Here is a 13,641-nt window from a genome sequence, read left to right as displayed (position 1 = left end):
GGGAGAGTCTCCCTTTAAGCACAAAGGAATTGTTGCCTGCCTGTTTGTTTGGTGTTGGTTTAGAAGTGCTACTTACTTTGGATCTACAATCTTCTCATCCTTTTACACCAAAAGGGGCAGCACCCGATAGCCATGGCGTCATTCTTTAGCCAAGCAAGTTCATACTTTGGCAGAACAAACATATCGGCAAATTATACAATAACAGATTCATCCACAACACCAACAGCACATGCAGGTTTATGGAAAATACAAAGGGCAATTCGCTCAGCCGGTGGTTTGGCTTCGTTAGCAAGACCATCAACTCCAAATGTGGCCGCAAATGGTGAAGGAAGTAGTGATGGTACAGGACAAGCTAGTACGTCCTCAAACAACGAAAAAGCATCAGTCAGCGTTTGGTCTCATGTAGTCACCACAAGGGGGAAAAGTAGAGAATTAGTGGTGGAAGTATTGAAAAAGGAAGCATCGTCTCTTACACGTCTGAGGCATCCATGCATTCTAGAAGTTGCTGAACCCCTGGAAGAGGTACGATCAGAACTCACTTTTGCAACAGAACCAGTCATGGCTTCTCTATCACAAGCTCTGCTGGCAAGTGAATCATCGGGGAGGGCAAGCGATAGTCTCCAATTAGACGAAATTGAAATACAAAAGGGGCTACTGCAGGTTGCGAGGGGATTGGAGTTCTTGCATGGCGCCGGATTAGTACATGGGAATCTAACACCTGATGCAATTCTAGTCAATGTCAAAGGCGATTGGAAATTGTCAGGATTCGGGTTTCTGACGCCTTTGAAGCAACCCGATGGCACACCAACACCTTTTGAATATCCGGATTACGATCCGAGCTTACCAACAGCTTTGAGTAGAAATTTCGACTACTTGGCACCAGAGTATGCACTAGATGAGAAGCGTGAACCGGCAAACGATATCTACTCGCTAGGATGTGTTATGTTTGCAGCTCACAACAAGGGAGAGCCACCATTCCGAAACCGAAACAGTTTACAGAACATCCGACAAAATGTTGATCATCTCGGAACAGTTGCCTCGTCAAGCACATGGCAAAGAATGGGAAGAGATTTAATCGCTGTGCTCTCCACACTTCTAACACGATACCCCGGAGCAAGGCCAGATGCTTCTGCTTTTCAACGATCAGAATATTTCAATAATATGCTCACACAAACACTCAAATTCATGGAACGGGACAATTTTGCGGGAAAGACAAAGGAAGAAAGAGTTTCTTTCTTGAAGGGCCTATTGAGGATTTTGGATCAATTCTCCGATCGTCTTTTGCGTAGAAAGGTCTTGCCCGCTTTGCTAGAGTTAATGAACGATCGTACTCTACTACCCTTCATCCTTCCCAATGTTTTCGTCATCTCCAAGAATCTCTCTTCGATTGAGTTCACAACAAACGTCTTACCAAAGCTCAAGCCTCTTTTCGGTGTACAGGACCCTCCGCAAAATCAGCTGATCTTACTGGAACAGATTGAACTTTTTGTATCCAAGACATCTCCGCCAGTGTTTAGGGAACAGGTAACTCCGCTCTTGTATTCGGCCTTGGAAGCAGAAAGCGTTCCATCACAAGAGAAAGCCTTGCAGACTGTACCTCGATTGTGCGAAGTCCTAGAATACTCGCATGTGAAAGAAGTCTTGTTTCCCAAGATTGCTGCTTTGTTCACGAAGACTAGGGTGCTATCGGTCAAGTGCAATACCTTGATTTGTTTCCATTCGATGATTAGTGTTTTGGACAAGTATACCCTTACGGAGAAGCTGGTACCTATCCTTGCGAGAATCAAAACTCGCGAACCATCCGTGATGATAGCCACGCTTGCTGTCCATGATGCTATGGCCAAGAAAGTTGATCGTGAAACGCTTGCAACGTCCATCATTCCACAGCTTTGGACAATGTCAATGGGACCCCAATTAACCGCAGAGCAATTTCAACGTTTTATGAGAGCGATTGACGAAATGGGTGAAAGGGTAAAGAAAGAACATCTGCAACATTTACAAGAACAAAAGAGAATGCAAGATCATACGGAGAGTTATGTGGCAGGGTCTTCTGCTGGAGATGGCGGTAGTATATCAGCTCTCACGCCTTCGGGTGACGTTGATTTCGCCAAACTTGTTGGGTCTGCCAAAGCGGGCGGTCAGCAAGTTGCAAGGGATATGCCTGTTGGTGGTAATGTGTTGGATGTTATGTCATGGGATGATCTGGATACAACTTCTGTTTCAACGCCTGCTCAAAGTATGACGCCCACCACGATCACACCTTCACATACCGGATCCACAAAGGCGGCCAACAATGGATTCAGTGCATCTAGTACAAATGCCTTTACATCCTCATCCCTCAGCGGTAATCGCACAATTGCTCCACCGCCGATTAACAATCCGGTTAGCAGACCATCTTTCACTTCGAATTTGTCGTCGTCTTCCATCGGAAGCAAACCTAGTGTTGCTCCGCCTCCTGGTTGGTCGGGCAACACTCTATCGCCCTCTTCTTCTTCTACGAACATGAGTGGATTCGGAGGTAGTAGCTCTTCGGGACCTAATTATAATATCTCCTTGACTTCCGCCAGCAACAACAACAACAATTCTTCTTCGCCTTTGACCAATATCTTACAAAAAATAAAATGTACAGTAATATCCGAAGAGAGAGAGAGAGTTAACGAGTTCTTTCTACTGAGATTGCCAAGAGGAAAGTGCCAAAGATCGTTTGACGAACCATTTTTTGTCTCCATGACGATGCTTTTTGCCTTCATCTTTATCACCATGATGATGATGCCAGCCTGGCGGTCCACCTTTTGGAGGAGGATGAGGGTGTCTGGGGTGATCGATATGATTTCCGTCCAAGCCGACATAAATGCTAACGATGCACATGTACAAAATCACAGCCCAAAAGAAAGCAGCGCAAAACCTTCTTCCTGCACGAGGACCACGTCTTGATTGTGAAGCAGGAAATGGTAACATTGGATCTCCCGCCGATCCATTGACGGATGTTGAACCGATCGGGATTCGTAACGTTCCATCGGACTGATAAGGTGATTGACCGTATCCGTCACGTTCTGTTCCTAGGCTTGGGAATGGATATAGTCTTTGTGTTTCATTTGCGGCTGATGTGTTTGCCTGATGCGAAGGAATGCTTTGGGCAGGACCTTTTGCCATACCATTATCTTGTACGCTACTTGGCTGTGGAGGTCTTGAACTGGTGGCCTCTTCGTACGTTGGCACTTGTTCAGCAACGGCAGCAACACCTGCACTGGATCCACTTGAAGACACGTTTGACTTTGAATCTACAACAGCCATAGTGAGTAATGATGGGATAGGTGGGATCTGGTGATGACAATGCAAGATTAAAATTTCACCGCCACCTCTTGCATACAGTCGCATCTCCGTACTCCTACAATAATAAATGCTCAGCAGAATCAGCTTAAATAAGCACACGTTCCTTGCAAAAGTTAGAGCGCGGCAGAAAGAGGGGTATTGTGCACGTGACAGCTGTCAGTGATGCGAGCGCGTACGTGTTACTAGCGCTTATGTAAACCAAATCGGGTCAAATAAAAACTAAGCTAACCTCTTTGAGCATGAAAGTACGCTTGTTCAACTCCATCCGGCTTTTTCTTGGTTCAATGGTTGTTGGTTTCAGATTGATGCAGGTGTACAGTGTTGTTCCTGAGAATGCAATTCAAAGTCATCCGGACGGTGTTCCTGATAAGATAATAAGGGCCATGATAAGAGATTAGAATGGATGGATGTAATTTCATTGGAGATGGATGGACTTTTCATTGTCTCATCACTTCCATCACCTCCTCCAACAATTTCCTATCACCATTCACCAATTAATCAAGGCAGGCCATTGATCATCATAGCAAATGTCATCTTTGCTTTTCAAAAACTTTTTGTCGGTTTGGTTGCTATGGTCGATCGTTTTTCAAATTCAAGTACAATCTGCTCCAATCTCAGCAAATAATAAAGCACCTTCCTTCTTGGCAATCAGCGAAGCGGACAAATATGCTTCTATAGCGACTTTTGCAGCGGATGCGTGAGTATTCTGACCATGAAGGATATATTTATGTCTCAAATACTAACCATTACTTTCCCCCCCGTGAACAGCTACTGTACAGGATTACAGATAGGATCCAAAGTGGGAAATGACGGAAAAGTGTTTTGGAAAGCTGGCGATGGAACATCTTCACAAATGGTCTTTATCGCACATAGTCCAACAGCAGGAATCGTGGTAGCACATCAAGGCACAAATACATCCGCTGCTGCTAGTGTTGAACATGATATTCGAATCAATCAAGTAAGCATGCATACATCCTTGACAAAAGTTGAGAAAAAAGTCACAGGTGGACAACAAGAAAAAGATTCTCAACCGATTTCTGTTGCGGCTGGATTCCAGAACGCATGGTTACAAACATCTGATGAAGTGCTCAAACAGGTTGAAAGCGCTAGACAAAAATATCCAAATGCAACAATCACAATCACAGGTCATAGTTTGGGAGCTGCAATTGCACTTTTTGATGCATTGGCAATTCAAAATCAATTCAAGAATGCCACACTGGATACAGTCGTTTTCGGAATGCCAAGAGTTGGCAATCAACAATTCGCAAATATGGTTGATGAAATTTTACCCAACCAAAAGCACATTATCAACAAACGTGATCCTGTTCCACACCTTCCATTTCAAGCCCTTGGCTTTCGACAAGCTTCGGGAGAAATTTGGATTCAACCAAGCAATTTGACAAAACGTGACGCACAAAATGCACTGTCAACAAATACGGTTTCTTGTCCAGGACAAGAGAATCCGGATTGTTCAGATACCATTCATTTTGGTCAATTTGATCTTGATGATCATGATGGACCGTACTTTGGTGTTGAAATGCAATGTAGCGTACAAGAGCAGGCCTGAATTGCTTTTACTGTATTTTTATTATCCATCCGTCTTACTGTATCATACTTTGCTTTCACATAGAATTGACGAGATGAGACTTTTCAATATCATACTCTCCTAGTGACATTTCTTAATCATCTGACATATCATCATGGACAATACACACTATCAACGGGCACTTTTCTAAATCCGCGGATGGCATCTAAAATGAACAGATCAATTCGCCGTGCCGAAAGAGATTAAATTAAATTGTTTTTTTGGCCATCACGAACCGCAAGCGGCTTTTGTGATTGATGAGAAAGTGATGATTCATAGTGAATTGAGCGGGGGGTCCTGCGTGAATGCATATATTAATTTCATAAAGAGAGTTCGGACTTTCAAGTCCAAGCATCGAGAGCGGCACGAGTGGGTCTAACGCAATCGAGGTCAGAAACGGGATCAAGAGTATGAATATGAACTAGAATTATCCTAAATTGAATTGTTTGCAGATTCTTAAGCCCATTCTTTGGGTTTAAGTTTTGTATGTGCCTAACTATAAAAAGCTAAACAAGCATGCAAGTACATCAACGGGCGGGATGCCTTACAACGGGTTAGCGTAGGGCTTAAGCTGCATTGGCGATTCCAAGTATGTGTGCATGTATGCAGTAATTAAAAGAAAGAACTTGAATGCATCATTTAAAGATGCTGGCTGGCTGATTGAGGCTAAATTAATCATAAGGAACATAAAAATAACTTCTGCCGCATACCATCAGATGATCTCCGATGCAGTAGTAGAATAATACATACAAATTATATTCCCCGCTTATCTGTCAATCACATCCAACGGCAAAGCAGTCAATATATCTCATCTATACGCCTTCTTTATTTCTAATAAAAGAAGCATAGATCCTCTCTAGTCTAATCTTTTGAGTACAATAGAGTTTGCTGTCTGTCGAAGTTGCATAACAAACATATACTCCCAAGAAATCAGATCTTACCCCTGATTCATATTTGTATAAAACTCTACCCTTTAATCATCATTATCACCATCATCATAAAGATCAAACATCAATCACACGACTTGTTCAAATCTTTAGCCCAGTGAGTATTGTCGCCCGTCTATTTTATTGCCAAGGTTCCCGTTGAATAGCCACACACAGAGGCTTGCCGTTCTCACCGCCACTTTCTGACGCCAACGCAAACAACATACCAAACCCCCTAGCATAAGGCAGGCTGATTGTTTCACTTTTTAAAAGTGCGGGCGCGCTGTACTGTGCTGTGAAGAGAGACGCGTAAAAAGAGCAGTTTACGCGTCTCTTGTGTGTGTGTGTGAACCAACACCTTGGGTTTTAATTGATTGTGATTGATGGTCATCTTTGGATCTTCATTGCATACATTCAGTAAAAAGATACTGACTGACCCTTAATGAATCCTTTTCTTTTTTGTCTCAGATCGGGACGTACTTTAGAAGTATCATTCTTTTTGCCGCCGGCATACTGGGAATGCAGTCTGATTTACACTAATAGATTCAATTGATATCCCCATTCTCCAAGGACTTCTTGGCGAGAGACGTATGCAAGAAGGCTATACTTTCCTTTTGCATCCAAATTTCGGTAACCCTTCTATTTTCCGGGTAATCTGCAGTATTGTTTAAAGGGTCTACATGCTATTCTTAGATCAAAAGGTAAACGCGATCGTCATTCAAAACTCTCAATCATTCAATCAATTCATTTCCATCAACGCGGAATGATCTTTCTTTCTTACTTCATTTCAACATTCACTCAGCAGTAAACCGTCCCCGCTCCGCCCAATCAAGCACTGGATTAAAAAGATAAGCGGAGTAAAAAATAAAAGGCAACCACTTTTGGCATTCATTCGGCAATTTTTCAAGAGGCACGTAACAATTCATCTTTTCGCGCTCGACCAGGTTCATTTATTCATTCTCAAAACGGTACCGTCCTTTCGAAGAATAAAAAAGCAAAAGCGGAGAAATAATTACCACTTTCTTTCTTTCAACAACATCACATTTCGCTCGTTCAGGAGGTCACCATTCTTCGGTACTCCTTTTTTTCTTGTTTTTTTATGCGTCATATCCACCTTTCGTCAATCGAAAAATAAAACCATTCAACGAGGTACAAAGGGGCTCTTCTCTTGCGTCATCAGACCATTTCCCGCCCCATTGAAAATCATCCTCTTTGACGACCTGAATTGCGCCTATAAACAGTGCCCCTCTCGGCGTTTTTATGGCCCTAGGATCTTCAATGGCAACTCGGTCACGCATTCATTCAATTATTCACATTCCATTGATGCAATCTTAACAAATACAAAAAAAGAGCCCAAAGGTTGATCAATCATGGCTTATCAATACCATCACCAGCAATACTTTTCAGGAAATAGTTTTAACAATTATATTAACGGATACAGTATGTTTGAACCGTCATATCAACATATTCACAGCCCATACGACTACAATCAAGCAGCACATAATGCAATTGATGTAGGAGAAGGAGATGAAGGGCCAGGGATGGCAGGAGTTGGGGCAAGAAGGCTAGCCCAAAGGATGGCAGCTAAAAAGGCTGCACAAGAGAGAAGATGGCAAGCGGAACAGGATAGCCAGATTAGCGGACCAGATCCAATTCAAAAAGAATACGAAAATTCAATCAGAGCGACCGAATATCAACAACAGCGACAACAGAATCAGCATGACTATTCTTCTGCTGATTTCGGTCATCAATCGTATGAATCACAAGGTAGATCTCAATGGCAAGATCACCAACAGCATGATAATCATTCGCATATGCAACAGAGGTCATCCGATGAAGAAATACGAATGGGCGGAGGGTCGAGAAACGCAAACACAGCATCTCGAAGTTACAGTTCAGACGAATATGCAAATCGCTCGCAAGAGCAACTGTCTTTCAGGAGGCAAAATACAGATTCACAAAGTACGGCAAGACCGCAAGATTACAAAAAGCAAGAAGAGCCTAATCAAATGATATCTGATGGATTTGGTGGATTGATGCTACAGGTGAATGAAGTGAGAGGACCTATGCAGCAACGGGCTTCTACTGCAACAAATGCAAGAGCGACAGTATACGAAGATGATTATGAGGAATCAGAACATTTTCGTTCAACTGATGATACTGCTTTCCGACGTCAATCAGAAGCAGCAGTCGAATCACCTGCTGATCTAACCGTTCCATTGAGCGGCGACGCGAAAGGAATGGTGGCTCGTGAAACAATCTTGGAGCCTCTTCCAAAAGCAAGTTGTGCAGATTGCGGTGATCGAATACCGTTTGAAGAATTGGTGCAACATGAATGCGTAAAGAATGCTTGTCGTTCACCGCTCTTGCAAAAAGGAGCAGGTTCAATTTCGAGTCGATCTTGTTCACCGATGCCCGATCAAGGTGCACCTCTCAGCACATCAAACCTTTCAACTCGATCGCCTTTCTTTGATCGATATGAGAAAGCACAAGATGAAGTTGTGAATCGCAACTTCTTATCGTCAGCCTTGACGGCTTCAACTATAAGCGCATCTCCTTCGCCACTTTTGAAGACGAAGAAGTTGCCATCGGATACGAGTTGTTCACCGAGATCGAATTTGTCGCCTTTGGTTGGCTCTCATGATGAGGAAGAAGATCGACAAAGGTCAGAACGTAAAAAGCAAATCGAAGCACAAAGAGCGGCAAAAAAGCAAGCTTTGATAGATAGAGCAGCGGCAAAACTAACCGCAGAAGCGAGAGCGAAAAATATTTCACCTATTGAACAATTTTCGCAAAATCGATCACATCGACGCGGCGCTGAATCTGAATCATCTACAGTTTCAACGACGAGCACTAAATCTACTGCTTCTTCATTATTTGTCAAGCATATTCCTGAAACCTTGACACCAAGTTCGAGTAATGAGATGGTGAGCAGTACCAAGTCTAATTCACCATCAAAGAAGGAGATCAATTTGGACGACATCGAAGGATTGATGAATGATATCACCAACGGATCTTCTCCCAAGTCTAAATCAAAGAAGAGAAGCGTGAAAGAAAAACATTCTCATCAGCAGCATTCCGGTCGTGTTCCTCATCATGTCAGACAACCATCTGAAACTTCATTGAAGCAGAGAAATTTAGCAGTGACAAGAGCATCTGAACTCGTTCTCAAAGCACAAGATGATGTATCACCCATAAAGATTGCTCGACCGACAGTTTCACGAACACGAACAACAGATACGAGAGAACACAAACTTTGTAGCGTGTGTTTGGCCACATTCAAGAAAGGTCAACCGATCGTTGAACGTGACGGAAAATTGTTCTGCGTAGATGATTATGCAGAATTATATTTGGAAAAATGCAGGAAATGCAAACAAGCCATTAAAACTGTTGGCGTTCGCAGTAAAGATGGCGCTTTGACAGGACTTTTCCACCGTGAATGCTTTTCATGTTTACAGTGCGATGCCACTTTTGATGATGGTACATTTTATGTCTTTGAAAATGCTGCATATTGCTCGCAACATTATCATATGCTCAATGGCACAACTTGTCAAGGTTGCAATTCAGGAATCGAAGGTCAATGTCGTCAATTGACCGAAACAGGTGAAAGATTTCATCAACATTGTTTCACTTGTCAATTTGATAATGGTAAAGAATTCTGTAAAGATCTTTTACACGATTATTTCGTTTACGAAGGAAAAAGGTTATGCGAATGGCATTTCGAAAAAGTCCTTCGTTCGGTCAAACGAAGAGAAAGAAGAGGAAAAAAGGAAGAACAACAATCGGACGCAATCGCCGCTGCCGAAATACGAGCAGCCCGTCGAACGACGATGTTACAAACAGTGGCGGCCAAGAAAGGAAGAGCTTGATTATGGAAGTTATTTTTGTACTGTTACTATACCCACTTTTTATACCCAATCAATCTTTCTTTTCATCATATACTTTTGGATTGAATTGATTGTCAAGATATGTACGTAAGAATTACAAAATGCAGCGGAAAGGGAACAGATAGATGCGCAGAGATATCGGTATAAGATTGAGAAAAAAAGATATTGTAGGTATCTCACTAGGAGAATAACGCTGAAAAGATAAAAAGCAAAAGAAGAGAAGTAGAGTAATAAGTGCAATTATGCTTTTTGTTGTTCTTGCTCTTGTGGAGCTTGTTGAAGTGCTTGCTCTTGTTCTGAAGAAACGGCAGTCGAATCTACAAATACAACAGGATGTTGCTTTGACGTACTTGCAAGCTGAGAATGTTGTCGTTGAGTTTGTGCTTTTCGTTGATGATGCGAAGCGGCCATATGTTCATAGTGAGATCGATAAACTTGCAAGTGGAATGATTTGACTTTCTTGATTCTTTCCGCCAATAACTCCATCTCTGCTACGAACGGTTCCAAATCTCCGGCATCAGGGATAACACTTGCAATTGGCTCGCGTGGCGACATGGGAGGTGGACAAAGTCGGACACGCTTAGCAGAGGGCAAAGCAGTCTCAACAGCAGATCGTTTGCGGCTCAAACGAGAGGGTGTATGAGGTGACTCAAGAGGCGAAGGAATGGCCATTCCAGGAGGTGGCGTGACGGTCAGTTTGGCCAACAGATTACGAACACGTGTACGACACAGTTTGAACATCGCACTGGATGAATGAATGTTTGTCTCCAACCATCTTGTCAAAAGGTCAATTGTCGCCTGCGAAGGCGCCAATTCTCCGACAGAGACGTCCATGTCCACTTCCAAGGTTTTGTTTTGCTTTTGCATCTGCTGCTTGCGTGCATCGACTTGAACTTGAATTGCTCGTGCAGCAATTTGCAAAACAATATCACCGACAACCTTTCGCCATGAGGTCAATCTGCTGTCCAGTACTCTACTTGCCACGCCACCTGGTGTGGGAGGAACAGCAGCTGTACTTGTACTCGTTGTGATACGGTCTTGAGCCGACCTCTCCACCTCGGCTTCTCGTAATAAAGTCCAAATCTCACCCTTGATACTACCTTGTTGAGCATACGCCAGTGCACTTAGAGCAGAAGCGCTGGGCTTGCAAGATTCATCATCGAATGGCAACTTGGTAGAAGCGAGATTTTGCGGCGAGCATGCCAATTGACGGTAGAGTAACAACAGCATACTAACGACTGTAATGTCAGTCACTTCTCCGTGGAACGTCAACAAACGGAAAGCATCAAATTGGAAAGATTCCGGATAAGTCATTGAAGCAACAGCTTGAGCACCGACTGGATGCAAAGAGGAGAGTCGTGATGGTGCAGAGAAATTACCGAAAGTGGCCTTAGGCGAGGTAGTGCTTGGAGGGTCGAAGATCAAATCCAACACACCTCCATCGAATGCTTTTGAGATACGTTCCGTCTTGCTGATCGAAGCATCAAGATCTTCAGCATACTTCGACATAGCATTGGTGAACCAAGTCACCGTTCTTTGCACCGAAAGCTTTCCACGACAAACTTGATCACGGAACCATCTTGATTCAAACTCGGCAGCTGTTTCGACCAAATAAATACGACTGGTGCTCAATTGATGATTTGCCACGTCCAATTTCATCAATTCCAAAATTTCAAAACATTGTCGTAGGCTTCGTGTCACATCGCCTTGATTGGTCACTGTTTCGATCATGTTATCAATCAATGAATCCCGCATTGGCGCGCAATGTTGCTTCAGGATTGAACCGACTGTAGTGATCAAACCGGTGATATCCAAACCGCCATAGTACAGCTGTTGCATGATCAAGCCTGGATCGAGACATTGTACGATGATAGCTTGTTCATCACTAGCATGAGTGATGGGTGATGCAAAAAGCGAAGAATTTACAAACGCTGAAGATGGCGTCAATGGAGTTGCGGCGGATTTGTTAGTTGGCTTTTGCGGCTGTGCTGTCTGAGGTTCATTTCGGAGACCTTTACGATGTAACAAAAGAGCATCACGTTGACGATTGGCGAATGAGTTGCCATTACTTATTGCAGGTGCAGAAGCAATTGGATCATTTGTGAATGATCGACCGGAAGATGTCGGTAGGATAGAAAGGCAAATACAACGTAATTCTGCAATCAAGTTTGGTATGCGCGCAAAGAAGCGCGGATCAGCGATCGGTTGCATTCCTAGCCCGCTTCCACGACGGCGATTAGAAGCGCATACACATGGCAATTCCAAACCGCCATAGAAAGAAGTACAAGCACATCGGCTTTGTATCTCTCTTTGAACAGCTCGCCAGTACTTGTTGCAAACATCCCTCTTCCGTTTCCCTCTCTCACCGTCGAAATTAGGTCGGAATTGCAGATCGGCGTCAAACACCAAGTCGTGACGCAATTGCGGATTTTTCAAAATCTCATGGAGGTCGAGTTCCTTTAATGTTTGCGAATTGATGGGTGGAAAGACCGAAGGAGTGAAAACGGTTGGGCTCTGATGAGGTACTGCAGGACTTGCGACGGTCACATGATTGGTATTGGCATAGTGCACTTGTTCAGGCAACGCTGAAGGACCTGCAATGTTGGAAGAGCCAGAGGATGACAGACCACCTGCCATTAATGTATGATTTGGTTGTGATTGTTGGGTTGATGCAATCTTCCACCCTCTTGCCGGATTCCAAGCTTGAGCCAACCTTGGTGGAACTGCGATGCTATGTTGCGCTTTGGTGGAAAGATCCAAGGAATACTTTGCTTTCATATTTGGAACACTTTGTGACCTTCGCATACGTACTGGCTTGTTTGAAGGTACTATATGTCTCGTTGGCTGTTGAACAGCTGTTGACCATATCCTTGGCTTTTCATTGTTGGCTGTACTACGCTTTCGCTTTGAGGCAGGCACAGGTTGCAATTGGAACTCTGCCCCACGTTGTGATAAACCTTCGCCGCTCATTGTGGTGGGATTGTAATGTTGCTGAAGGAAATTGGAATGGAAAAAGATGGTGGCGCAAAGAACGAAATTGAGATGACGGCCAACTCTTTACACAATCATCCAACAAGACTCAGTCGAAAAAAGACGCAAATAGTACTTGAGCAGCGAAGCAAGAGACAGTTTGACGTTGGAAAGCACTCAATGACGTTATGAGGCTTGCATAAAACGGTCAGGAGAGAAAAGGAATTCTAATGCGGGGGGCGTTCGTCTTCCAATGTGATTCAACCACGCCCACTTTGATGCTCCTTTTTTGTCCGCTTTACCGTCAGAAGTGGCGCGTAAAATGAATGCCCCTCTACAGAAGTTGGGAGAGGGGTCACAATGACGACACTCTTTATAGCTTTTCTTTTTCCACTTCAGAAGCCGAATATAGCGGATCCCTGAAATTTCGAAGAAAATTGTCAATCGTTTATTGACAAGCAAGGTATGATCGAAGGAACCGTTTATTGTGTTTGTTTGGACTGATTACCAAAGGCTGCACAGCGCTTTTCGGAAACGCTATACTCCGTCCTGTTTGATTTAACGCTGCCAATCACAAGATTGCAGTTAAAGGACGAATGAAGTGAAATTGTTTATTATTTCGGATCACGAAACGCCGTTAATAAATAAAGCGTTTTAAACCTTATCCCCCGTGAAAGAGAGGGGGAGAAAGCCGAGTTGTGCCTTTATTCAATTGCTATGTACCGTGGCTGTGACGCGAAAAAGACGGATTGGCAATGAATCCAAATATTCAAACCGGCGCCGAAGGTACAGCTCCAGGATGAGAGCTGTAAGAGTGGGGTCAGAAAGATTGGTGAGAAAAACGCTGTACAACGGTACACTGTAGTGACGTAGAACTGATTCTCCGAACCAAATCGTTTATCCGACAGTTTGTTCTTTTCTTCGATGATATCACCAAATC

The 13,641-nt window shown here is 43.5% G+C and overlaps 4 protein-coding genes across 4 annotated transcripts; 3 read left to right on the top strand and 1 right to left on the bottom strand.

Annotated features, from left to right (window-relative positions):
- Positions 1 to 419: 419 nt before the first annotated feature.
- On the top strand, positions 420 to 3,379 carry FA14DRAFT_162099 (uncharacterized protein). Its single transcript, XM_025499425.1, has one exon. It carries the CDS (start codon positions 559 to 561, stop codon positions 2,932 to 2,934), a length of 2,376 nt encoding a protein of 791 aa, XP_025353144.1. The 5' UTR covers positions 420 to 558; the 3' UTR covers positions 2,935 to 3,379.
- Positions 3,380 to 3,860: 481 nt separating this feature from the next.
- Positions 3,861 to 4,900, top strand: FA14DRAFT_181518 (alpha/beta-hydrolase; the record flags this gene model as incomplete). The annotated part of the gene is made up of 2 exons (XM_025501106.1): positions 3,861 to 4,030; positions 4,102 to 4,900. 2 exons carry the CDS (start codon positions 3,861 to 3,863, stop codon positions 4,898 to 4,900), a joined length of 969 nt encoding a protein of 322 aa, XP_025353143.1.
- A 2,104-nt stretch (positions 4,901 to 7,004) lies between these two features.
- FA14DRAFT_78578 (uncharacterized protein) lies at positions 7,005 to 9,760 on the top strand. Its single transcript, XM_025502888.1, has one exon. It carries the CDS (start codon positions 7,215 to 7,217, stop codon positions 9,711 to 9,713), a length of 2,499 nt encoding a protein of 832 aa, XP_025353142.1. The 5' UTR covers positions 7,005 to 7,214; the 3' UTR covers positions 9,714 to 9,760.
- Positions 9,761 to 9,971: 211 nt separating this feature from the next.
- On the bottom strand, positions 9,972 to 12,701 carry FA14DRAFT_181516 (Tcp11-domain-containing protein; the record flags this gene model as incomplete). The annotated part of the gene is made up of 1 exon (XM_025501105.1): positions 9,972 to 12,701. One exon carries the CDS (start codon positions 12,699 to 12,701, stop codon positions 9,972 to 9,974), a length of 2,730 nt encoding a protein of 909 aa, XP_025353141.1.
- Positions 12,702 to 13,641: the final 940 nt, after the last annotated feature.

Source organism: Meira miltonrushii (assembly GCF_003144205.1).
Source record: "Meira miltonrushii strain MCA 3882 unplaced genomic scaffold FA14scaffold_4, whole genome shotgun sequence".
Lineage (NCBI taxonomy): Eukaryota > Fungi > Basidiomycota > Exobasidiomycetes > Exobasidiales > Brachybasidiaceae > Meira > Meira miltonrushii.
This window is presented reverse-complemented; position numbering and strand designations above follow the sequence as displayed.